Source organism: Ovis aries, chromosome 2, assembly GCF_016772045.2.
Source record: "Ovis aries strain OAR_USU_Benz2616 breed Rambouillet chromosome 2, ARS-UI_Ramb_v3.0, whole genome shotgun sequence".
Classification (NCBI taxonomy): Eukaryota; Metazoa; Chordata; class Mammalia; order Artiodactyla; family Bovidae; genus Ovis; species Ovis aries.
Window position 1 is genome coordinate 230,005,758 of NC_056055.1, and position 27,503 is coordinate 230,033,260.

Genomic DNA, 27,503 nt, shown 5'->3' on the forward strand with positions numbered 1-27,503 from the left:
CTTGGTAATCCTCTAACCCATAGGTGACATCTATTTTTTTTTAAAAAAATATTTATTTATTTTATTTTTGACCATGGTGAGTCTTCATTGTTGTACATGGGGATTTTCTAGTTGTGGTGAGCAGGGGCTACTCTCTAGTTGCAATGCGAGGGCTTCTCATTCCGGTGGCTTCTCTCGTTGCAGAGTACAGACTCTAGGTTCACAGGCTTCTCTAGTTGCAGTGTGTGGGCTCAGTAATTGTGGTGCCTGGGTTTAGCTGCCCCATGGCATATGGGATATTCCCATACCAGGGATCGAACCCATGTTCCCTGAATTGTCAGGTGGATTCTGAACCACTGGACCATCAGAGAAGCCACGACATATTTTTATAATTTGCCCAAAGGCATGACTTTGGCTGATGGTGGCACTAAAAAACAGCCCTGATGGATGTGTTTACTTGCTTGCTCATTATTCACAAGACAAAGAGGGACCTTTTTCTCAGGCAGGCAGAGAGCATTGGCAAAGTGATCTTAAACCAATCCCATCCCCAGGCCCAGCACCACAATCAAAAGCCTATTTATGAAACAATCCTTTCATCTGGGTAAAGAAAGAAGGATGGAGAGTTTATTATGGTGAGTGGTGGGAGGGTAGGGGAGAGCATCTTTGGAGTTTGGGGATCCAAGCAGAATGAAGAAAGATACCGGCTTCCTGAGATGATATTGGAATTCAACAAACCTCCCAAAGGAGCTTTCATGAATCAATGGAATGGATGGAAATTGGGTAGAAATGGCCTCTCAGTGTAAACTGCAGAAAGCCCCCTAGATTTTCCTGGTCAATCTGGTGAGTCCAGCATTTGCTGGACTCCCTAGTAAGGCATGGAAATTAACAAAGAGCTAAGGGCTTCCTAGGTGGCACTATGGTAAAGAACCTGCCTGCCAATGCAGGAGACATAAGAGATATGGGTTTGATCCCTGGGTTGGGAAGATTCCCTGGAGGAGGGCATGGCAGCCCACTCCAGTGTTCTTGCCTGGAGAATCCCAGGGAGAGGGGAGCTTGGTGGGCTACAGTCCATAGCGTCTCAAAGGGTCAGATACTATTGAAGAGACTTAGCACGTGCGCGCGTGCGCGCGCACACACACACACACACACACACACACACACACACAGGGCCTCCTAGGTCTCTCTCCTGCTGCTGCTACTGCTGCTAAGTCGCTTCAGTTGTGTCTGACTCTGTGTGACTCCATAGACGGAAGCCCACCAGGCTCCCCTGTCTCTGGGATTCTCCAGGCAAGAAAACTGGAGTTGGTTGCCATTTCCTTCTCCAAGGCATGAAAGTGAAAAGTGAAAGGGAAGTCGCTTAGTCGTGCCCGACTCTTAACGACCCCATGGACTACAGCCTACCAGGGAAAATCCATGGGATTTTCCAGGCAAGAGTACTGGAGTGAGGTGTCATTGCCTTCTCCTGGTCTCTCTCCTAGAGGAAGCAATTAAGAGGTGATGTTTAGTGGAGTCCAGCTGGGACCGAAAGCAGGACATAGTTACATCTCAGTAACTGACTGCAACAAGGTGGGAGGGAGTACTCTGACAAGCAAGGGGAGGGTTATACATGTGAGTAGGAGCTGGAAGCCAAGGATAATCAAGACTGAGAATTTTAGACCTTTTCTCCATCAATTTGTAAGAAGTGGCTATGTTGTAAGACTCCTTAGGAATTTAGAATACACTCCACTGGAGACTTTTCTGGAGGTCCAATGGCTAAGACTTTGCCTTCTAATCCAGGGGGTACAGGTTAGAATTCCTGTTCAGGGAGCTAGGATCCCACAGGTCTCAGGGCCAAAAACCCCAAACATGAAAACCAGAAACAATATTGCAACAAATTCAATAGAAAGGCTTTAAAAATGGCCCACATTTATATATATATATATTTAAAAAAAAACTCTGTTGGAGGAAGGAAAAAACAACAATTCTGAGGGTAATGTGGTTTTAAACATGAAATGACTGAGGAATCAGTGGTTTCTCATGAGTTTACTTGAGAGTGGCAGATGCACCTTTCCAAATGGGGGCTTGAGGCAGGAATTGCCTGGAGGTAGTAATTCAGAAACTGTGATGTGAAACCCATGCCTACCACTTACTGTTGAAATGAAATAAGTCTGTGCAGAAGGTGATATAGCCTGGTAAGACTTTAGAACATGTGAAGTGGGAGGCTTATCAGGTGGAAGGAATGACAAGAATAAAGTCCCAGAGCATGAATAAGTAAGTCGTGGCATGCTGAAGTTGCATGGAATGAAAGAGAGTGATTTACAGATGAGTAACCAAGGGTTGGAATGTGACAAATGACTTTCTTAAAGGTCGCTAATGAGAAGGCCAAGGTTGGAACTTCTGTCTTCCAACTAGTGACCCACCGTGGTTCACCTTTCCACATGCATTCTCTTATAAAAACACATGAGCAGCACAAAATCATGGAATCATGGCATCAAAGGGGAAACTAGACCTCTCTTTCCTAGCCCTGTTCTCAGCCAATTTAGCACTGCATTCTGCAGTAATCTTGGCATCTGGGCAAACTGCCTCAGCTAGAACACTTCCTGTGATGGGAAATTCTCAGGACTTTTTCAGGCATTACTGGACACACTGGCACAAAATTCTTTACTTTGAGCTGAACTCTGCCTCCAGGTATCTGGCTTTCTTTACCCTGCCCTGTCTCTGCACATAATCAGCTCCTTCGTCTTGCCAATGCATCCTCCACACTCTTGAGCATCAAGAATCAATGGAAGACCTACTATGTACCAGACATGGAAGGTAGCATCAGGCCCACCCCAGATATCCTTGTTCATGTTCCAAACATTTTCAGGTCCTCTTATAATACCTTCTTGTTCTTTCCTGGACTATCACTGGACTTAATCAGGGATAGAACACTCTCCATACTTCTAAATTCTCACCAGCCATTTCTTTAAAAAGAAAAATCTATTTGGATCTACAGAGAAAGTAGTTATTTCTTAAGAAATGTAAGCTAGTTTTAATATTTACACTAATTGCTCAGCCACTCAGTTGTGTCCGACTGTTTGCAGTCCTATGGACTGTAACCTGCCAGGCTCCTCTGTCCATGGGATTTTCCAGGCAAGAATTCTGCAGCAGGTTGCCATTTCCTTCTTCTGGGGATCTTCCAGACCCAGGGATTGAACTCCCGTCTCCCGTGTCTCCTGCATTGGCAGGTGGATACTTTACCACTGAGCCACCTGTTATAATAATGCAAAATATCATAAATAGTAAAGCATATCTATTGTTAAATATCATACAAAACACTCCAAATTGAATGTAAGTGATTGCCAGAGTAATTTTTGATCTAGATGATCAGTTTCAACAGGAACAATATGGACACATTCTTTCCCCAATTTGAAACACACAATCATAGGATAATAAATGCTTATTGTTATCATTACCATCCTTGATAGTTACAGAATGTTTCTGATTGAGCCAGACTCAGCGAGAACAACTCTGTTATTCAGAACCTATGATCATTCCTGTCATTCCAATGAGGAAACTGAAGCCATAGGGATTATGGGCCATGTCCAAGAGCACAGAGCTGGTAGATGGCAGAACGAGGCTTCCAGTCAAGCAGTCCATGCTAAGGAATTACAACTAGCTGCAAAACGTTGTTAATCGGCCCTGCTGGTATGCCTGCACTTCTCAGTAGTAGCCCATCTGTGAATGTTAGTGTGGTCTCACCTAGAGATGTGCCCCTCTCCATAAATGCAATAATTTCAAACCCATTTGAGGTCTGAGTCTTTCTATGAAGGAGTCCCCGGAAGTATTTTTTTCAGAATTAGATCCCTTTGTAATTGGAACATGCCTGGAACTCACAGGTCCTCAAGACACACTGATTGAATGATAAACTTAGCAGACCTCGGCCCCAGCAGTTTTCTGGTCTTAGGAAAGATCAGGTGCTTTGATAGTCCTTCAGTGGGGTGGAGGCTGGATGGGAAAAAAGTAAAAAGGGATGTGTTATCAGTGTGTCTGTACCCTAATGCAGTTCCTTGCTTGGGGGTCTGCTGGGGCAGACCGCTGTTAACAGGCTGCAGAGCTGACCTATACTGTCAGGCTCTGATCTTCTGAAGGGATTGTCTTTCTCTCCAGAAGGGAACTGCACTTCTCTTTTTAACCTACCACTCTCAATGAGGACTAGTGATGTAGTTTTTCACTGATGCCATGACTCTCCAAGATAAATGCAGTCAAATGGAAACCACCAAGCACCATTGTAGCGGGAACACTTCCTGCCCCATCTGTCCCTCATCAGTGCTGAATCTGGATCCCCTAGACCGTCTTCTGACTCCCTCCCTTCATCCTTCTCCCCCTCTCCCATCTGTAGGGATTGCCCTGCTCCCCACCTTCCTTCCCAGGGGACTTCTTCTCCAGCCCTCTGTATGATGTCCATCGGTCCCTCTCAGGGTCTTGGAGCATCTGAAACCCAAGTATGCAAAGCATTCCCTCTCTTCCCATGTTGTTTCTGGGTCTTATTCACATCTTCGGAGCAACCAGTTTACTGTCCCTGACAACCAGGGAAGATGGTTTAGAATACAAAACAGGCCAGATGGCAGGGGGAGGATGTCCAATTTCACTCAGACCTGCCCGAGCCAATGTCACCTGCTACACTAGTGCAGTGGCTTTCAGACTTCATCATTCATCAGCATCACCAGGAAAGCTGATCTAAACACAAACTGCTGGGCCTCACCACTGGGACTTCTGACTCTGTAGGTGGTGTCAGGTAGGGCAGAAATGTGCATTTCTAACAGGTTCCCAGGTAATGCTGATGCTGCCACTAGTCCAGGAACATACTGTGAGAACTGAATTTCAGGGTGGCTTCAATGTGTTGGACTGAAGTGGTTTGTGGAAATAAAATTATTATCATTAACTTTTCAGTTTCTGATAGTTCAAGGCAGCTGTCAGTGGGAAGAAACCCAGAGTTGAATATTACATTTATATGTACAAATCCATATGTGTGGCGATTACTGATCTAGAGGGTCAGTGGTCAGATCAGCACAGAATGCCATGAATTGATGAAAAGTGTTCTACAACTTTTCATGGTTATTTTTCAGTTGCCAAGTCCTTTGCAACCCCAGGGACAACAACCCTCTAGGTTCTTTTGTCCATGGGGTTCTCCAGGCAAGAATACTGGAGTGGGTTGCCATTTCTGTCTCCAAGGGCTCTTCCTGGATCAGGGATCAAACCTGCATCTCCTGCATTGGCAGGCAGATTCTTTACCATCAAGCATCAGAGAAGCCCACAACTTTTAGGGAGGCCTCTAAAGCATTCGAGAAGGAAATGCCAACCCACTCCAGCGCTCTTGCTTGGAAACTCCCAGGGACGGTGGAGCCTGGTGGGCTGCCCTATATGGGGTCGGACAGAGTGAGACACGACTGAACGACTTAGCAGCAGCAGCAGCTAAAGCCCTGTTAGAGCCTTATGAGGTTCTCTGCATAGTGAGATGAGCACTCATCACCATCACCAGGACAATGTAGGGGTTTTATTAATGTAAATTTCTGTACATCACTCACAACCAATAAGTCTGATCTAGAGGTGACCTTTAGGATTGACTGGTTTGATGTCCTTGAAGTCCAAGGGACTCTCAAGAGTCTTCTCCAGCACCACAGTTCAAAAGCATCAATTCTTCCGTGCTCAACTTTCTCTATGGTCCAGCTCTCACATCCATACATGACTACTGGAAAAACCATAGCTTTGGCTACACGGATGTCTGTCGGCAAAGTGATGTGTCTGCTTTTTAATACCTTCTCTAGGACTCAGACTTTATTTTGGGGGGCTCCAAAATCACTGCAGATGGTGATTGCAGCCATGAAATTAAAAGACGCTTATTCATTGGAAGGAAAGTTATGACCAACCTAGATAGCGTATTCAAAAGCAGAGACATTACTTTGCCAACAAAGGTCCGTCTAGTCAAGGATATGCTTTTTCCAGTAGTCATGTACGGATGTGAGAGTTGGACTGTGAAGAAAGGTGAGCGCCAAAGAATTGATGCTTTTGAACTGTGGTGTTGGAGAAGACTCTTGAGAGTCCCTTGGACTGCAAGGAGATCCAACAAGTCCAACCTGAAGGAGATCAGCCCTGGGATTTCTTTGGAAGGAATGATGCTAAAGCTGAAACTCCAGTACTTTGGCCACCTCATGCGAAGAGTTGACTCATTAGAAAAGACTCTGATGCTGGGAGGGATTGGGGCAGGAAGAAAAGGGGACGACCCAGGATGAGATGGCTGGATGGCATCACCGACTCCATGGACGTGAGTCTGAGTGCACTCCAGGAGTTGGTGATGGATAGGGAGGCCTGGCGTGCTGCAATTCATGGGGCCGCAAAGAGTCGGACAAAACTGAGCGACTGAACTGAACTGAGGACTGTGAGTTAGCACAGTTTGTGGCACAGCGACCCGATATGTAGACGATCACGCTGAGGCCATCTTTCTTTTGTGGGGGCAGGGACATGAGGGGCCAGGAATGGTAACCGCGAGCGGGAGTTTACTCCCATCCTCCGGATTAGAAAGCCAGTGGGTTAAAGTGCGTGTGGCCCAGGCTGCAACTGAGGCCCGTGGTCCCCGGCCGCGCCTCGCTCCTTGTGAGATCACCCTGACTGAAGACACCAGGGGAGCTCGTCCACCCACCCTGTACACCTGCACCGAAAGGTGCAGATTCAGGCGAAGGCGGCGCGGGCGGGAGCGTTCTTCCTACGCGGCACCCTGAACCTCCTGTCCCGCCCCGGGAACCCCCAGGCAGATGCGGGCGGCGGAGGGGGCTGGGTGCGCTCTGCACCCGCGCATGTCCGGGACCTCCCAGCCCAACCCCGGACGCCTGAGCGGCAGGATGACCCCCCAACAGCTAGAGCTCCAAGCCCCAATTCCCAGGAGCTTGCAGTGGCCCCCGCGCATGCGCCCGGGAGCTGTCCACTGTTTGGACGTTTCCATGGTGACCAAGTCGGTTGGCTGGTGGTCCCCTAGCGAGAAAATGAAGCTCAAGAGCCTCCTGCTCCGGTATTACCCGCCAGGTACGGGCCGGGCCCCCTCTGCTTTCACGTGGAAGTCTGCACCGGGAGGGTCTGGGGCAGAGGAAAAGCGCTGGGGCCCGAACGGTGGTGTCCAGAGCGGGTGATCCCTAGGGAAGCCTGGTGCTTCCTAACTTGCGCTCCTCACTGTTTCAGATGCTGTACTCGGGTTCGCAACACTTAAAAAGTCCTTAAACTTTTAAATGGCTGACTTGTAACGCTTTCTGGTTACTTAGGAACGAAGTGGAAGGGGAGGGAGAGGGGGCGATTAGTGATGTTGTGGAATATTGTTTCTGAAAGGGAAGACACTGACAAGGGTCACATTGTTTTTTATTTTAAAGGTACCAGAATGATCAAGTAAAGGTTTGTTGAGTATGGGAAGAAAAATGCATACTTAAAAAGCATATTAGTGACCAAATTCCAGACTGTACATAGCAATCCATCGACATGTTTACTGAAGCCCTGCCTGTTGGCTCAGATAGTAAAGAATCTGCGTGCAATGTAGGAGACCTGGGTTTGATCCCTGGGTGGGGAATATTCCCTGGAGAAGGGAATGGCAACCTACTCCAGGATTCTTGCCTGGGGAATTCCATGGCAGGCTCTTGTAGGTGGGGTGGCAAGGGGTCGGACAGGACTGAATGACTAAGGCTTTCCCTTTACTGTGTATGATTTGTGCTCTTGCAACACGGGGCTTTAAAAAGTTACAGTGAGCTCAGGAACTATGGAATAAACCCAGAGAATGCTAGAATGCTCTAGTTTTAGAGTAGGGCATTGCTTCTTGGTCTTTTGGCTAAAATCAAGTGTAGAGTAGGACACTCTCGCCTAGTCCTCTTGACCTTTAGAGGACAGGTGAAGTCCACTCATCATACAAATTGACAAGGATAGAAATAGGAACAGAATTCTTGGCTTCTAATTAGGAACTCACATTGAAACTAAAAATATAAAGTAAAAAGTCCTCAAAACTTGCCACAAGGCAGTAGAAGACAAAATACACATACTTAATGAAAAGTCTGAACAAAAACTATCTTTAAAATGTCAAATGGCCGGTGATATCACTTTGGACTGGTTTGATTTAGTATAACTTTGGGAGGGGCGGGACTTGAAGAATTTCGCACTGAATATCTCACTGTTCACAGTAATGCATCCAACTGCTTACTCACAGTCTCCATGAAAATGTCTGATAGGCACAGACCTCATGGGTCATTTTCTCCAGTCCCCTCCTAGTCGTGTGGCTCTTTCAGGCTGGGCCCAGTCCATGGATGGCATCACCACCCCGTCCACTTTTTCTGGCAGAACCTCAGCCATCCTTTATTTCTCTCTTGTGATTCACTGACCCTCTCTGCACTCCCTTGTCCAGTTCATTAACAAATGCTGTCACTCTACTTTCAAAGTGTTTTGTGAGTTCGTCACATTCTTCTCGTCCCCTTGGCACAAGTTCCTTGACCCCACACACCTCCCTGCTTTCACCTCTATCCCTATCTCCATCTCACCCACCACCGCTTCTACTTCCGCCATCCCTGGGCTTGTCAACTGGATTCCTGGCTTAACTCCATCCTCTACAGTCTGTATGTCACTAACAGCCAGTGGAATCTGGACTCAGCCTCTCCAGTAGTTTTTCATCATGTTCAGAGTAAGATCCATACTCTGTAGGATTTAGCTTACACTCACTACACTTCAGATTTCTTTAAATGCTCTTCCAAGACGTCATGGAGGGCATTTCACTCATCTGTCTCTCTTTCTGGACTCAGACGTCCCCAGACTTTGGCCACTTTTCTTCATTTCGTCTTGGTCAGCATCACCTCCTCAGAGACCTTCCATTATCACTATTCAAAGAAGCACTTCCCCTCATTGATCTTACTCTCAACCATTTTGTTTTATCATCTTTTATTATATTTATCAAAGTATATTTATTGTCTGTGCTTTGAATGACTCCCTCTTTCCCATAAAATGTAAGCTCCATGAGAACTGAGATCTCATCTCTTCTTCAGCTGTAAAAGAGACTCTGGCATACAGGAGGCCTTCAGTGTTTACTGAGTGAGTTTATTAGTAAATGAATGTGTGTGATAAATGAGGTTGATCCAGACATAGAACCTGTAATTTTAAAATAAATGTTTAAGAACTCAGGAGATCCTCCTTCTGCCTCCCTGCATGAGTGCAACTTCGACATGAAGCTAGTAGCAAGTTTGTAGTAAGGACACTCAGTTTTTTTTCCCTCTTGAGTTTCTGATCAAAATTAGTTAAAAGAATAACTGGATATCAGCATGTGAAAATGTGGAGCTTAAGGATTTCTTTGGTTTTGATTTGTTAAGGCATCATCAGGTGGTGGTAATAACACTTATCCCATATGTCTACTGACTCCCTTTAGCTGGTCTCTCAAATCTCTCTTGGGACCAAGTGAACCTCCTTGAAAAGAATGTTGTCCCCAGTTTCTCTTCTCCCTTTAGTCTTGAACTCACTCCTGTCATGGTTTCACCCTCACTGATCCACTGAAACTGTTCAAGATCTTCAATGACTGCCTCCAATAACACTGAATCCACTGGCCACATCTCATCTCAGCCTTTGTCTATTTTGACCGGGCAGCAGCGCTTGATCCACTGACTCACTCTGCCCTCCTGTGACTTTCAGGACACACATTCCGTGTTTTCTTCTGCCTTGTTGTCACTCTTTGGTCCATCTTGTTAACTTGTCCTCTTCTTTCTGGTCTTAATGTTGGAGTGCCCCTGAGTTCTGTCTTTGGACTTCTCTCCATCCGTCCACAGTCATGCTCAGTCATGTCAGACTCTTTGTGACTGTTCGGACTGTAGCCCACCAGGCTCTCCTGTGCATGGAATTTCCCAGGCAGGAATACTGGAGTGGGCGGCATTTCCTCCTCCAGGGAAACCTTCTCAGCCTAGAGACTGAACCCACATCTCCTGTGTCTCCCGCACTTCAGGTAGATTCTTTATCTGCTGAGCCATCGGGGACTTCTCTAACTCTGCTCATTTGCTGGATGGTCTCATCTATTCTCAAGGCTTAAAAATCATCCTGAGTAGTCCTAAGCACCTGCCTGCCTGCCTGGTTCTTCATTCAGATGAAGAACATACATCTCACAACATACATCTCACAACATCAACATGTGAGACATGGGGCCTCTGATGGTCTACCTCCTGTCAGTCAATGGAAGCTCCATTCCTCCACTTAACTTCTGCGAAAACCTTAGACTTGTCTTTTTCTCCTTTCTTGCTCACTCCATGTTTGGTCCAGGGACAAACACTGCCAATTCACCTTCAAAATATACACAGAGTTCAACAACTTCTCTCCAGAATCATGGCCACCATTCTCTCTATTGCTAGAGGCTCTAAGCTTGCCCCATTTCTGTGGAGGTGACTCTGTTAAAGCATAAATCTGATTATGTCACCATTCTTCTCCAGCCCTTCAGTGGCTTTCATTTCTTTTAAAGTGAAAGGGCCATGATGCCCAAGACCATATAAGATCCACCACCTTTGGCCTCTCTGACTTCACTGCTTTGTGTTCCTCAGGTGGGCGAGGCATGCCCCCAGTCAGGGTCTCTGCAGTTGCTGATTTTTTGCTTGGAATAATCTTCCCCTGGATATTGTTACTTTTAGCTTCTTTAGTTTTTTTTTTTTTAATAAAACATAAGTAAAGTGAATAAAGTGAAGCCCCCTCCTTCCTAGAATTTCTTCCTCATGATATTTCAGAACCCTCTTCCTTGCTTTGTCTTTTCTTAGCATTATCTCAATTCAACCAAAATAAATTTTACTAATTTATCTTGTTTAGTCTCCCCGACTAGAATATCAGCTTCATGAGGGCAAGGACTTTGCTAATTCCACTTACAATGGTATTTGTAGCTCCTAGAGTAGAACCTCTAAATGAGCCTCTAGGGCTCATTATGGGTGCATAAATGAGGGATCACATATTTGTTAAATAAATGAATGGTTTAAATGAGATGATGTGGGTTAAGCAGAATGTGTAGAATCCACCTTGAAATGTGAGTGGGTCAGATCTGAATCCAGAATTCTAAAAGCAAGTAAACTCAAGAAAAGCTTTAGACTCATGGCTGTGACTATTGCCTTAATGGTTATCTTATAATAAATAAGATCATCTCACTTAGCATGTTAGATACTTAAATTCTGATCTTTGGCAAGCTACATGATATTGCAAGTTTCCAAGGTACTCCTTGGAAGAAAAGTTATGACCAACCTAGATAGTATATTCAAAAGCAGAGACATTACTTTGCTGACTAAGGTCCATCTAGTCAAGGCTACGGTTTTTCCTGTGGTCATGTATGGATGTGAGAGTTGGACTGTGAAGAAGGCTGAGCGCCGAAGAATTGATGCGTTTGAGCTGTGGTGTTGGAGAAGACTCTTGAGGTTCCCTTGGACTGCAAGGAGATCCAACCAGTCCATTCTGAAGGAGATCAACCCTGGGATTTCTTTGGAAGGAATGATGCTAAAGCTGAAACTCCAATACTCTGGCCACCTCATGCAAAGAGTTGACTCATTGGAAAAGACTCTGATGCTGAGAGGGATTGGGGGCAGGAGGAGAAGGGGACGACCCAGGATGAGATGGCTGGATGGCATCATGGACTCGATGGACGTGAGTCTGAGTGAACTCCGGGAGATGGTGATAGACAGGGAGGCCTGGCATGCTGCGATTCATGGGGTCGCAAAGAGTTGGACACGACTGAGCGACTGAACTGAACTGAACTGAATAGCAGGTGGGTGTTAAATAACATCAAATAGGAAAAGTATGGCTCACCACTGAATCATTTTCATGTTACCTTTATCCCTTCTGTGTATAAAGCAATTATGTTTCACCTCCTTATCTTTTAATTTCAGTCCTCCCACCCTCTTTTGAATAGCATATAGGTCAGGAGCATTCTTTTGTTGGCATCTACTGAATAATTCCTCTCCCTAACCTAGATTCCCGAAGACCAAAGGAATGTAGCAGTAATATGGGTAATCAAACTTGGGGCTTTCCCTTTTTACCTTTTATCCTTCAGAATCCCTTTGCTTTGTGAAGATAGGTGTTGAATACATGCTTTTCAGCTGACTCAGTTATGACAGTCTTTGTTGTTTATTTATTGCATGTGGGCCCCTTGTTCTTTGACCAGAAGCAGGATCTAAATGAGCATTAATTGAACTGGTTGGCATTTTGTGCACTTTAAAGGTTTCTGTTAATTGAATATGAGCTGGGTAAGCAATACTATTTTACCTTTTGAAGCTTTGCCTTTTGGTGCATTGCAGAATTTGGGGAGGAGTGAGTGTCTTCTTACCCAAATGTTTTGGTAATCACACATTACCTGTAGTTCAAACCTAGGAGAAGATCAAGAATATTAAGATACTGTGAGAAACAATCTCTGATGAACAACCTGATTCCTGAAAGCATCTTTATCTATTTTCTGCTTATACTTTTCATTGCGCATGTCAGAGCCTCTTGCTTGTATTTGAGTTCAGTGAGCATACTGCCTTAATGTCTTGTCACAGTGAAGCAGTCATATAAATTTACATGTTTCAGATTTTACACTTTATTTTCTAGATTCATTTTTGCATAAACCCAACTAATTTTTAGTAGTTGGCATACAAATGTTGAACATTTTTCATTTTATTAAAAATAAGATAGTTGTGAATAAGGAAAACAATTTTGCCAATTTGCTTGCTAGATTTTGAAAATGCATCTATTTAGGAAAATGGATTATGCTGTGTGGGCTCTGAAGTGTTAGTTCTTTCCAACCTTTCTCTGACTTATGAGTGATTATATTACTCAATGTTACATTATTTATTTACTCAATTATTTATTGAATATTACATATGTTTTATGTTGAGAATTTTCAAAAATGGGAAAAAAAAGAAAAAATTGTATCTAAGTAGGTTAACTTTTGGCCTAGGCTGTCATCATAAGTGTTTTATATTTGTTTATTTTTAGGAATTATGCTGGAATATGAAAAAAGTGGACAATTAAAGACCAAATCCATAGACTTGCTTGATCTTGATCCCAGGTAAGGGAGCTATATAATGCAGCATGTATTTCATATCCAAAATCATTATTGGAAAACCCTGACATAGGATGGTGCATAGATAAGCTCATAAAACTACAGACAATACATTACTAAAAAAATTGTTCTGGGTGTATTATTTTCTGTTCGTTTCAGTGAATTTTATTTTAGTGTCTTGCTAAGTGGGCTTCTGGGGTGGCTCAGTGGTAAATGCAATGTAAATGCAAATGCTTGCAATGTAGGAGACTCAGGAGACGTGTGTTCGATCCCTGGGTTGGGAAGATCCGCTGGAGGAGGGAATAGCAATCCACCCCAGCATTCTTGTCTGAGAAATCCCATGGGCAGAGGAGCCTGGCAGACTATAGTCCATGGGATCCCCAAAAGTTGAACATGACTGAAGTGACCAAACACGGCTCTTGCTGAATGAGGAGGGTGTGGGGAAAGTGTTATCAGTCTGTCCTTTTCTTCTTTCCAAACCAACCTTATTTTAAAAAATAAACCTTTTGGTTTGAAAATCTGTTTTGATTCATAACATTTGTTGAAAATCTTTCCATAACATTTGTTGAAAATCTTTCCATTATTATCTTTTGAATTCTTATGCAGGTCTAACTCTGTTGACCCCTGAGTCTTTCAAAGTCATTGTTAGGAACCACCTCTGATTCATTTCCATTCCAAATATTCATTCTTATTCTGAAAGACTGTATTGCTTGAGAGCTGGCACCATATCTTGGACATTCCCTGGGCCTAACTTATGGCAAGTAATCAATGTTAGTTGAATGAAGGGTCTCCTAGTTCAGCGCCTTGCACAAACCTGGAGCTCAGGACATGTTTATTTATGAAAAGAAGGATGCCTATTAAACAATGCAGTTTTAATGCATTTGCTGAGACAGAAGTAAGTGAGTACAAGGTTGTTGGGAGGTGACCCCGGGACAGATCAGAGAATGAGGGAGGGTTGGGCAGAAGGGGAAATGGCCAGGCTCACAGGGCAGAAGTGGCCAGGCTCTTGTGTGGCCCTCTTGCTTAGCCAGGGGCTGAGGGCTGCAAAGAAGAGCAAGCCCTGGGCTCAGACTCTGATGTGAATCCTGAAGGAGCTGCAGCTGGAGATGTGTTTTGCAAAATGACCCTATTCTTGATGTTTTGTGGTATACAGACATTAATATTTGTCTTGAATTAATATTCTGAACTAGCAAAATTTACTAGAATTGCTGCAGATTATTTGAATGCTGGGGAAACTTGCATCTGTATTTTTCACACTGATTCACTTTCAGGGAGATAATGTTATAGCATTGAGAAATTAATAATCATGATAGTTCTTTGAATGTCTGTTTTAGTGAGGTACTTACTCTTTCCCCCAAAATACAGCAAACTGAAACTTTCTGAACCTCAGAGTCTTCATCCCCAAAATAGTTATGAAAAGCATTATATTTTAGACAGTTGTTATAGGATTAAATGGGAGATCATAGGTAACATGGAAAGTAAAGTAAGATTGGTCAACTTTAATATATATTTATTTTTTAAAAAAAGAAAAACAGGAAAAAAAATAAAAGAGCTCTTGTTCAGAAGCAGCACTTGACCTTCTTAGATGAGCAAATCAGAATCTTTGCGCACCTTCCTCAAGCGAAGTCTCAGGTAATGGAAAGGCATTGAAGCGAACCCAGGCAGCTTTCATCCGTGCCAAGATGCTCTTTATTGATTTCTATGATTTTTTTTCCCCTGGAAATCTCTTGGTGAACATGATGATGCTGTTGACAATTTATAAATCTTGAACTTCATAAAGCAGTGCAATCCTTCATGTAGTGAATGTATATGCAATTTCTGACATAGAAAAAAGTAACGTGTTTTTTTTTGTGTGTGTGTGAATTTCAGTACAGATGTCAGTGCATTAGTAGAAGAGATACAGAAAGCAGAACCTCTCATCACAGCTTCACGATCAGACCAGGTTAAACTTTTAATACAGAGATTACAAAATAAACTTGGACAACACAGCAACCACAAATTCTATCTTTTTAAGGTAATGCATGTTTAAAGATAGTAAGTAGAAGAACTTCAATGAATTACTTAAATCTATTAATCTAAAATAAAATATAAATCATGTTTTCTTTCAGGTCTTCCACATTTTTGCTAAGACTAAATCTTAAATGTTTGTTGAATGAATGAATAAAATTCAAAAATTGGTTTCTTGACAGGTTCAATAAAGATTTGCATTAGTAACTTTAATTTTTCTTTATAATGATAACTCTAAAGAATAATCATTAAAGTAGCTCTAAGTTATTGAATAATTAAATTTTTTTTCCAGTTGGAGTAATATTAAGATGTATTTCATGGTGTATCAACATTTCAAATTTTCTGCTTCCATATGAACTAAACTGTATTTCAGTAAATTATTTATTGATATGGATTGTATAAAAACTTTAATTCCATAAAGATATGCTTATTTTCATCTATAATCTTGGCAACTAAATTAAAATAAATGTCATTTATTGCTTCAATAACAGCTTTCATTTTTCTTTATGATTTAACATTTAATGCTTTATTATAGAAATGATTTATATTACAATGATTTCATTTTTTATGACTTATATTACTTGTTATTTATATACTCAGCATGTTTTGTCTGATGTGAAGTATTTCAACAATTTTCTGTATTCCTTCTTTCAACTTACTGAAAAATGGTCATTCTTGTAATAATTCTTTTTCCAGCAGGTGACACTATTTTACTTCAAATATGAGCTCTATAACTTATATGATCTTGTAATTTACCTTCCAAAGGGAATATTTTGATAGTGAAGGAGGACACTATTAATAGTAACACTCTGGTAGTAGACATAATTAGGACTGTTCCAGTCTGGCCAGTCATCCTAACTAAAAACAGACGGTCCAATTTAAGTATATTCATTCAACAAATATAAAGCATCCACTATGTGCTAGACAACATACGGATGGAAATATAAATTCCATGACATATCCTGACTCTAAAGAAGCTTTAAGATTCAAAAAGTAATAATTCATTGTTAATCTGTATTTGAAACATCTTTGGTTTATTTCCTATATATACTGTTTATGCATATATACAAACCATGTACAATATGTAAAAGAGAATATAAATTAGTGAAAAGACCCTGGTGATGGGAAAGACTGAGGGCAGGAGGAGAAGAGGGCAACAAAGGATGAGATGATTGGATGGCAACATTGACTCGATGGACATCAGTTCAAGCAAACTCTGGGAGCTAGTGACGCACAGGGAAACCCGGCGTGCTATAGTCCATGGGGTCGCAAAGAGTCAGACACAACTGAGCAACTGAACAATGACAGCTATTTGTATCTCATAGCTATAATCTATCTAAAAGCAAATTGATAGAAAACATAGATTTGATCATGCTTCTGTAATTATTTGTAACCTCCAGATGTATTATTGGTCTTAATAACAGAAGGTCCTATGTGTTTTCCTCCTTTGTTCAAATATTGGATACTATCCATTTATTATATATAATTAAGATGCATTTGAATGTCTTCATTGGTTGGAAGTTAAAATGAATGAGCTGAGTAATTTTGTTCGAGTTTGAAATGAATGGTGTTTTCTTTTATTGAAGGTTCTCAGAGCACATATACTGCCACTGACTAATGTTGCACTTAATAAATCAGGCTCATGGTAAGGTTCTTTGTTTATTAAAAAAATTATTGGACTTTATTTTCTTAGAGCAGCATTAGGTTCACAGCAAAATTGAGCAGAAGGTGCAGAGATTTTCTCTCTGTGATAACTTCTGCCTTGCATCCCCACCCCGCAGCAGCTTCTGTCCCTATCGCCATCTCCCACAGAGACCTACATCTGTTGCAACTGTTGAACTATATTGACACACCAGTATCACTGAAAGTTCATGGTACACATTAGGGTTCACTCTTGGTTTTGTACATTCCATGGGCTGGCAAATGTATAACAACATCTATACAGTGCTATGTTATCACACAGAGCAGTCTCACTCTCTGAAAATCTGTGCACTGCTTATTTATTTCTATGTGTATGTCTATTTTTTTTTAACTTCTAATTTTCAACAACCAAGGAATACAAATCTTTTTTAAAATAAAAATTGCCTGCCCATAATGTAAGGAGGGCATGGCAACCCACTCCAGTTTTCTTGCCTGGAGAATCCCCATGGACAGAGGATCCTGGCAGGCTACAGTCCATGGGGTCGCCAACAGTGGACGTGACTAAGTCACTTTCACTTTCACTTAACTCTTTGTTCTGCATACACAATTTTCACTGTAAAAAGCAAGATAAACGAGGCTATAGTTTTGCAGGCAAAAACATGCGGTCTTTATTAACAGGCTGCTGGTCTCACCTTGTGCTGTATTTCCACTGCTTGTGTTAGCTTTATCACAGGAAGCTATGATCGGACGTGCAAGCTCTGGGACACTGCCTCTGGAGAGGAGCTTCACACCCTGGAGGGTCACAGGAATGTGGTGTATGCCATAGCGTTCAACAACCCTTATGGGTAAGAAGACACCCACTTATCCAGTAATTCCTTATTAACCCACTGGTTCTTTTATTCATCTCTCCCTCCATCTATTGGGGAAGGAAAAGCGGAAGATGAACCCAAAGTTGTTGAGTGTCTGATGTACGCTATAGTGTGTGCATGCTAAGTCACTTCAGTCATGTTCCACTCTATGCGACCCCACAGACTGCAGCCAGCCAGGCTCCTCCTTCCATGGGATTCTCCAGCCAGGAATACTGGAGTGGGTTGCCATGCCCTCCTCCAGGGGATCTTGCCAACTCAGGGATCCAACCCATGTCTCTTATGTCTCTCGCACTGGCAAGCACGTTCTTTACCACTAGCACCACCTGGGAAGCCCAACTCAGCCATAGAAAGAAATGAAATTGGGTCATTTGTAGTGATGTGGATGAATCCAGGTCTTCCCAAGTGGCGCTAGTGGTAAAGAATCCGCCTGTCAATGCAGCAGATGGAAAAGACGCAGGTTCGATCCCTGGGTCAGGAAAATCCCTGAGAATGAGCATGGCAACCCACTCCAGTGTTCTTAACTGAAGAATCTCATGGACAGAGGAGCCTGGTGGGCCATGGTCCATAGGTTTGCAAAGAGTCAGACACGACGAAGTGAGTTAGGATGTTTGCAGGTTTGGATGAACCTAGAGTCTGTCCTACAGAGTGAGGTAAATCAGAAAGAGAAAAACAAATATTGTATATTAAGGCACATATATGAAATCTAGAAAAATGGTATAAACTAACCTATTTGCAAGGCAGGAATAGAGAATGCAGACATGTATGGACACTGTGGCAAGGAGAGGATGGGATGAATTGGGAGAGTAGCAATGACACACATATATGTATGTGTGTGTATAAAATAGATAGCTAGTGTATAAAATAGGGGCTTCCCTGGTGGCTCAGAGGTTAAAGCGTCTGCCTCCAATGCAGGAGATGCGTGTTCAATCCCTGGGTTGGGAAGATCCCCTGGAGAAGGAAATGGCAACCCACTCCAGTACTCTTGCCTGGAGAATCCCATGGACTGAGGAGCCTGGTGGGCTGCAGTCCACGGGGTCACAAAGAGAAGGACTGAGTGACTTTACTTACTTACTTAGTGTATAAAATAGATGACTCGTGTGCTGGATAGCACAAGGAGCTCAGCTCGGTGGCCTGCGGTGACCTAGAGGGGTGGGATGGGGCAGTGGGAGGGAGGCTCAAGAGGGAGGTGATATGTGTATACATATAGCTGAATCACTTCATTGTGCAGCAGAAACTAATTCAACTTTGTAAAGCAATTATACTCCAACAATAAAATAAAAAAATAAATTTAAATATCTTCCTCAGTGTTCAAAGTAGCTTTGGGAGAGGTATTACTGGCCTCACATAACATAGATAAAATTCAGGCGCCCCTCCCAGGATCACACAGTAGTAGAGTGGTGAACTAGAATTCCGGTTGATGCAGGGCTGACTCTCTGCCTTTGGGACTTCTCTGACCGGAAGTTCCTGCTGATGTTTCTAGCACTGGACCGCGAGAGAATAGCTGTACGTGCATGACACGGTTTGTTTCGTGTAGAAGTTAACGTATAGTCTTATCAGGTGGAAAACCGTGTATAGTGACATGCTAAATAATAGTACGAAATGCGGCAGAACCATTTTTAAGCTAACTTCTGGTTAACCCATTCAGTAGATCTTCCCAAGGTCCTCTATCCTTCTGAATGACATACTGCTTATACCTATAGCTGTCTGAATGCCTGCAGCAACTACTCTATCCACCAGTACCCTTAACTTCTCTTTCCACTGGGGACGTTTTCAGCTTACCAAGAGTTAGTCGTATTTGTCCACAAACTTGCTTGTGGGGGGTTGTGCTTTCAATTTGTAATAATCTAATTTAGTTAGATATTGCTTAAGCTAGTGAAATACGATGTGTGAAATTAAAGCTATTGTCTCCTATGAAAACACAGATAAGGTAAATATTTGAAAAAATTGTTACTAAATGAAGTTGTAGATGAGACCATTATAAAAATTAGAGAAGACATTGCAGAAAGGACCATCTTTTCATTTAGTATTAGAGACCACAGGAGACCATGTGGGGGCACTGAGAACCGAGGAGAGAGTCAAGGCATGAGAATCTGGATAATTATAAAATCTGCAGCTGTGCTGAGCACTTACAATTTTCTTTGGGATATATATTTTGGGCCATAGGACCCCTCACATTTTTGTTTTACAAAGGAAAAGACTGATGGACTTCAGTACATACAACTCAACATATGCATGTTTAAAAAATTAATACATAAAAGAAAAGTCAAGTGATCACTGTGAGAAAATTTGTAACATATGCAACAAAGAGTTATTATGGAGAATATGTAAAGAACTCCTTTACAAATCAATAGAAACAACACTTTGGAGAAATAGTCAAAAAATATGAATAAACATACTTAACAACTAGGCAAATATGAATTTTAAAATCATTTTTATGTTTTGGCCATATGAATGGCAAAAATTAAGAGGTTGATAAATTACATGTCATGTTGTTGAAGAGGAACTCAAGAGCCTCTTTGATGAGGGTGAAGGAGAAGAGTGAAAGAGCCAGCTTAAAACTAAATATTAAAAAAACTAAGATCATTCCATCTGACCTCATTACTTCACGGCAAATAGAAGGGGACAAGGTGGAAGTGGTAACATATTTCCTCTTCTTGGACTCTAAAATCACTGGAGACAGTGATTGCAGCCATGAAATCAGACGATGTTTGCTTCTTGGCAGGAAAGCAATTACAAACCTAGACAGTGTATTGAAAAGCAGAGACATTACTCTGCTGACAAAGGTCCATATAGTCAAGGCTATGGTCTTCCAAGCGGTCGTGTATGGCTGTGAGAGCTGGACTGTAAAGGACGCAGAATGCCAAAGAATTGATGCATTCAAACTGTGGTGCTGGAGAAGACTCCTGAAAGTCCCTTGGACAGCAAGGAGATCAAACCAGTCAATCATAAGGGAAATCAACCCAGAAAACTCATTGGAAGGACTGATGCTGAAGCTGAAGCTCCAATATTTTAATCATCTGATGTAAACAGCTGACTCCCTGAAAAAGCCCCTGAGGCTGGGAAAAATTGAGAGTAGAAGAAGAAGAGAGAATCAGAGGATGACATGGCTGGATGGCATCACCGATGAAATAGACATGAACTTGGGCACACCTTGGGAGATGGTGTGAGACAGGGAGACCAGGCGTGCTGCCATCCATGGGGGTCACGAAGAGCTGGACACGACTGGGAAACTCAACAATAGCATTGTTGAAGATGGGGTAAAATGAACACTTTCCTACCCTTTTGAACAGTGAGCTTGCACTGCAAGTGATGCCCAACTGTGTGAACTTTTGATGACTTGTTATTAGTACAAAAGACAGACAGGGTTCAGGGTGAAGGAAAAGATGTTTGTTAGTTCCCTGGTTGAGGGTTGAACAGGCTAATTTACTCTTACTTGTTGAGTGTTGATCAGTAGCCCTGATCCACAGTAGATGTGTGAAGCTTCTTGCTTGAAAGGAACTGAAGTCTTTATCATATTTCCTCTCCAAATCCTCTTTCTTCTTTAAAGACCTTACAATTGGAATAATACAGATTTTACTTTCTCAAGGAGACACTTACTGTCTAACTTCTCAAAACCTTATCTAGCCACATGTTTAATTGGATCTATATCTTTCCATTTTCCTTCTTTTAAATTTGATATTACTGTCTTCAGTATATCTAACAGAATTTTTCCATATTCCTGTAACCATATTATACATTATTAATTTCCACTTGTTAGTAATTTTCTAAACTAAATGCCTTACCATATTCATTAATGGAAAAATTATTGCAATCTTAAACACAATTTATATTTAAAATGTAAAATATTTAAAATTGAACACATAAAGAAATATTATTCAAAAGTTAGAATATTATTTTGTTTTCCACTGCAACAGATACAGGATTGCTTATTATTTTAGCTTTTAAAAAATTTTTATTTTACATTGGAGTATAGTTGATTTACTGATTGCTTATTATTTTAAAAGTGAAATAAAATTTTTTGTGGGGGTGGGGTGGAGAGGGGCACTTCCCATCCTCAGGACTCCTAAGCGAAAATAAATTACTGAGTAATAAATTACTTATTTATTTTTTAAAATTAATTTTTATTGAAGTATAGAAAGTGAAGTAGATTTCTAAATAGAGATCCACGTATTAATATCTTGTCTTAATTCAGTGTATCAAATACTGTGATTGACTTTGTTTTCAAATTCCATATATATATTTTTTAAATCTTAGTGACAAAATTGCCACTGGGTCCTTTGATAAGACTTGTAAACTATGGAGTGTAGAAACTGGAAAATGTTACCATACCTTTAGGGGTCATACAGCAGAAATAGTGAGTATATTTATTTTATTATATTTTTAGTATATTTTTATGTTGTCTTTCCTTTTGTTTTTGCTTTGTTTTACTCTTTTATTTTTATCTTTTTCAGTAGATTTTATTTTTTAGAGAAGTTTGAGGTTGACAGAAAAATTGAGTGAAAAGTGCAAAAATGTCCCATATATTACTCCACCTCTCCTCCAAAGCATGCCCCATTGTCAGCATTCCCTCCAGGGTAGAACATATATTACAAGTGATGAGCTTACACTGGCTTTTCACATGGTTGTTATTTCTTTTTAGGATTCCATTGCAAAAGTAGTTGTTATACCTTTATAACTAATTTAAAAATCTGTTATTTTAAATTTCTCTATATTATATATGATGGTATTTATATCATTTCATAAACTACTCTAGCTTTAATATCTTGCAGATACTGTCAAAGACTCATATCCTGCATTGACTAAAAATAATGGGAAAAGTATGAGTACAATAGCCAATCTGATGTCTTTTTCATTGACTTGCCTTTAGCGAATTGACTTGATTGAGGGTTGGTGAACTTCTTAAAATAGCTTTTAAACTAACTTTTTTATACCATGTAAAATATCTAAGCTGATTGTTTCCTATATAAAATTATAACTCAGATTTGCATAAGTGGTTTGATACTCTAAATTGCTTTCACTATTGGGAAGCCCTCATCCTTAACTAATTCTGTATTAAATGTCTTACAACAATTAGTGAGATCATTTGCACCCTGTGGAACAACTGATAGCTTTTAAAGAGTTTGCTTATTTTAGGAGTAAAATTTATTCATAGTCATTCTTCATATTTGTTATATTTTCATCCAACAAGAGCTATGTTCAAGGTACTTTGCTGGGGATGCTGCAGTGAAAAATTATAGTTTTTTTTTTTTACATGTATTAGCTTAGCTGTTCCTCATAACAACCCTAAGGGGTAGCTATTTTTCCATTTTTCAGTTGAGGATGCTGAGGTAACTCGCACATGGTCATAAGAAAGACACAATCCTCATTTCTTGTTTCCACACTCCCTTGGAATTTTGAAGGTTTTCTTTTTTTATAGTTCCTAGGAAGACATTCATATTTTGGAATCAACGACATCAACCCAATGAATATTTGCTAAGTATTGACTGTGTGAAGCCCTAGTCTATGTGTGGGGGCCAAATTGTACTTCTTGGCCCCCAAAGATTGTAGTTTTCTAGAGGGAGTAGAGGTGTCCATGGTTAAGTTCAAAGATGTATTGTAGGTGGGCTAGAAGTTGGTGTGAAGTTCAGTGAGAGCACAGAGGGAATAGCCAAGACTCCTTGGCCAGGAGAGGTATTCAGGGAAGACTCTGCAGAGAAGTGGCAGGTACATTCTGGGCAGAGTGAGCTGCATCAACAATGCTCAGAGGAAGTCTATAGCCATGGTATGTGCTTGAGAACTTAAGTGGCTGAGTGTCCAGAGCACCACTCTCCCAGCTTCACTGCACAGAAAGTGCTTATATGGAGACACACACACTTATAAGCACTGCTTGCCCACAGTCAGAGGTGATGGGCAGGGATCCCAGGTGTTGCCCAGTTGTCTGGGCTAAAGGTGTCAATGACTTGGCTTATGTGTTGACCCACAAAGCTAGATCCCAGTCTTTGCGTGATGGAGGTAGAGGAGGCAGGAGAGGCTACATTGCAGATTTATAGAGGGTCTTAAATGCCATGCTAAGGAATTGAGACTTTATCCTGGAGATATTGCCATACTGTTGAGAGTTTTCACCTGAGAAAGGCATGGTCAGGTTTTGTATTTGGGGAAGATGGTTCTTTTGCCATTGTGAAGGCATGAGGGGAGGATAATATGGGAAGTATGAGCCAGTGGGGATCTGGTAATTATGCAAAGAAAGATATCAAAGCCCTGTCGTGAGGAGAATGTGAGAGAAGTTAAGGGGTGGGAGGGGTAGGACTGGGTTACCAGGGAGATATGAGGCATGAAGGAAGAAAGTATTTAGGATGATTTCCTGATTTCAGACTTGGGCAACTGACAGTGCCATTCACCAAGTCTGTGCATAAGAGAGAAACAGGTTTCTTCATTTGATTTGCATGTCTTAGAGAAGGCAATGGCACCCCACTCCAGTACTCTTGCCTGGAAAATCCCATGGACGGAGGAGCCTGGTGGGCTGCAGTCCATGGGGTCGCTAAGAGTCAGACATGACTGAGCGACTTCACTTTCACTTTTCACTTTCATGCATTGGAGAAGGAAATGGCAACCCACTCCAGTGTTCTTGCCTGGAGAATCCCAGGGACGGGGGAGCCTGGTGGGCTGCCGTCTATGGGGTCGTACAGAGTCGGACACGACTGAAGTGACTTAGCAGTAGCAGTAGCAGACAGGGTGATAAAATCTCCCTGTGTGATGTCCAAAAAGAGGCATCCATTTGGCAGTTGGCTCTTTGGGGCTGAGCTGAGCAGTGAGGTCTGGGTGAAAGACATGGATGTGTGAGTCACTGGCATCTGGGTGGCAGTAGAAACCACCAAACAACTGAAAAGTTCCCAGTGGGAAAGGTAGACTCTGAGGAGGAAACTGGCGGGATCCCGGGAAGATGGAGAAGAGAAACTTTGAAAAGATACAACAATAGAGATAAGAAGTAAGAGGGGAAAAGCAGAGCATTATCAAAAGAGTCAAGAAGGAAGAAAATATCAGGAACCTCAGGCAGGTTAAGTGAGATGACCAAGCCTCTCAGCTGGACATTTATCCAGAGTGGTCCCAGCAGACAGGATGGGAAGCGAGTGCTGGGAGACCATGTTTCCAAGGAATTTGGTTGTAAAGGGAAATAAAGTTAGTTTTAAAAGGGACAGACAGAGTCAAGGGAGAATTTGTTTTCATGTGGGAAGAACTCAAGCATGTTTATAGGCTATTGGGAAGGATCTAGTTTAGAGTGAAAGGAAAGTTGGTGAGATCATCTCGCTGTGGAGCGCAGGGAATGCAGTGTCTTAAAATGGCACCGATCTCTCTGAATCTGAGGCTGGGGGAGAGGAAAGTGAGGGTCAGGGGAGGAAGTTCCCACCAGACAGGTAAGGCTTTTTCAGGGAAGTGTTAGGAGGCAAAGTTATCTGATGAGCAGGAATAAAGATGGGAGTGGAGTCAAGAGTAGGGAATGGTAGAAAGTACTGAGTCAGAGGCATGTTGGGCAAAGTAGGCAATGGTACTGAGGTCACATCTGAGGATGGAAGGCACGAATGAGCAACGCTCGTTGTCTGCCATGCTGTTTTCTTAAACTACCTTGGTTGAGTGATGAGGTAGGGCTGGCAAATGAGTGGATAAAATCCCAGGCTAATACAAGTTGTTAGGAGATTTGTGAAGGGTGCAGGTGGAAGGTGGGGGTAGGAGTTTTGGGCATGCTGGCAAGAGTGATTCTCCAGGTATCAGCTGACTGGGGCATGATGGACCAGGAGAAAAGAGAGGGGTTTACATGAGATGGAAGTCATCCTGCAGCGGGCAAGGGGTTTGGGCTTGGTGAAGAAGACAAAAAGCAGAAGTACTGGGAAACTGTAACTAGAGATTGGGGTATCAGGAGTGAATTTCCTAGAGGAGGTGACGCCAAGGTCAGGGTGTTGTAGCCATGGGGGTGATTATGAAAAGGAGTCTGGGACCGTGGGTCCAAGGGTGTTGGATGAATGGTCCACAGGAAGGGTACTGGGGACTTGGAACTGAGACTGTAAGCCAATAACCAAAGTCCTAAGCAAGTGAGGGAATGTGATTGAGAGGAAGATGGGAGCCAGAGGGACTTCTCTGATGGTCCGCTGCTCTTCCACTGGAGCTGGTGTGGGTTCAGGCCCTGGTTGGGGAGCTAAGATCCCACATGCCCCGAGGCATGGCCAAAAAGTTAAAACAAATAAACAAAAATGGAAGGGAGCCAGACAGCTTGAATCTCGAAGGAATGGGCTTTGCTTTTGTTCTTGATCTTCTGTGGTCTAGAAGTGGCTAAGGGGAACCAGTGCCCCTCCAAGCCTGAGCTGGGTAATGTGGAGAATAGCAGCCTCTGCTCAAGCAGAGACTGCTTATGGGTCAACCTGCAGATTGATAGCTACTCATATCTGGTATTTTGCCTACTTATTTGTGCAAAGAATTAGGCTGAATCTGCTAAGGGAGCTGCAGCTTCAAGCTTCTGTATAATAGGATTAACAATCTGAAACTCTATCTTTCTAAAATCTCTCCCATTTCGTGTAATTCAGGTATGTTTATCATTTAATCCTCAAAGCACATTGGTGGCGACTGGAAGCATGGACACGACAGCCAAGCTCTGGGACATTCAGAGTGGAGAGGAAGTTTTCACCTTAACAGTATGTTGCTAATGTTAATAACTTTAAAAGCTTTACATCTTCATTGGCTGTTCCTTTGGATAAGCTTTTTACCGGAGTTTTTTTTTTTTTTTAATTTGTACTTTTATTACAAACTGAAGTCTAAGTTAAAAGATGTTTTTGAACAATTGGTTTTCAGACTGCAGTAAAAAAGTGTTTTGGTTGGTTTGCGGGCTATTCCCAAAGACTTAAATGGACACACTGGGCTTTTGGACTTTTTAAAAGCCCATAAACAAGCCTGATGGGCTTTTTATTTCAACTAGCTTCAGTCTAAAAAAGGTAGTGGCTATTGCTTAAAACCTATGGTTATCTACCTTGTTAGAAGCAAAGGATGTGGAGGCTGGCACCTTTTGGAAGAGGCAAAACTGGAGGAACCTACCAGAAAATGTCTTAAAAGAATGACTCTTAACTCTCTTCTTCTCTAACCTCCAGTCCCAGAAGCTTCCTGTATCACAAAGTCTGAAGTATAAGGGGCAAGCGGCAGGAGGTGACAAGGTCAAAGGGCACTGCCCAAAGACTGGATGCTGATGTTGTATCTCAGTGGGGGTCCTATCTGTCTCCACCACACGTCCATTCAGCACTGTCCTCCACTGCTTCCCGCCCCAGCCAAACAAAAAAGGGTGATTCCCAGTGGCAATAGGTGGGAACAGTTGAATGGGAAATCATGTTATCCTATTTTTCTGATTTATAAATGGATTTTAAAAATAGAACCCATTTTATAGGTGAGCTTTTTCTAAGAAAGTTTAAAAAGAAAAAGAGAGGAAAAACAGTGCTTTTAACTGACAGCAAGAGTTTTTCTTTATTAAATGGGTGTCTTGTTCTATTACATAGGCATTCTTTTTCACATCTTCACCTTCATCAGTTCTGTGCATTGGGCTTCTTCATCACCTCTTCTTTCAGACAAATGCCTAAGAGCATTGGAAGGCATATGTCCTGCTCTGCACACTGTCTGACACCAGGGAATATATCTGTGTTCTCAGAATTTTAATGTTCAGCTCCATTTAATCTTTGTCATTTGGAATCAACCAGAAATTTAATTTGTAGATGAACTTTTTTATTATGAAAAAAGTAACTAAGTGAATTTACTGAAATTGTTAGGCAAAACGAGAGCTACATCCAAGCAGGATCTACAGCAGAGGGGGGCCCATTCTTCCCACTGTCTCATACAGTTTGATTCATCCACCCCAGAGGACATCCAGATGAAAGTCAGGCCAAAGGCTAGATATTTATTAATCTATTTCATGTTAATTCACTATAAGAATTTTAGTTTTTTAAAACATTAGCTTTATTTCACAAGCTTTT

General features: G+C 42.0%; 1 protein-coding gene across 3 annotated transcripts in view; it reads left to right on the plus strand.

Moving 5' to 3' along the window:
* The first annotated feature begins 6,949 nt into the window (after positions 1-6,949).
* DAW1 (dynein assembly factor with WD repeats 1) overlaps positions 6,950-27,503 on the plus strand; it is a 33,563-nt gene continuing 13,009 nt past the window's right edge. Inside the window, exons 1-7 of one of the 3 annotated variants that reach the window (XM_027965269.3) lie at positions 6,950-11,731; positions 12,940-13,012; positions 14,876-15,020; positions 16,600-16,658; positions 17,377-17,499; positions 21,778-21,877; positions 26,076-26,183. In XM_027965269.3, the coding sequence (XP_027821070.1) occupies positions 12,945-13,012; positions 14,876-15,020; positions 16,600-16,658; positions 17,377-17,499; positions 21,778-21,877; positions 26,076-26,183 (603 nt within the window). In that variant the 5' untranslated portion in view covers positions 6,950-11,731; positions 12,940-12,944. The remainder of the gene's footprint in view (positions 11,732-12,939; positions 13,013-14,875; positions 15,021-16,599; positions 16,659-17,376; positions 17,500-21,777; positions 21,878-26,075; positions 26,184-27,503) is intronic. The other 2 variants (XM_004004986.5, XM_027965270.2) reach the window with 2 other exon arrangements.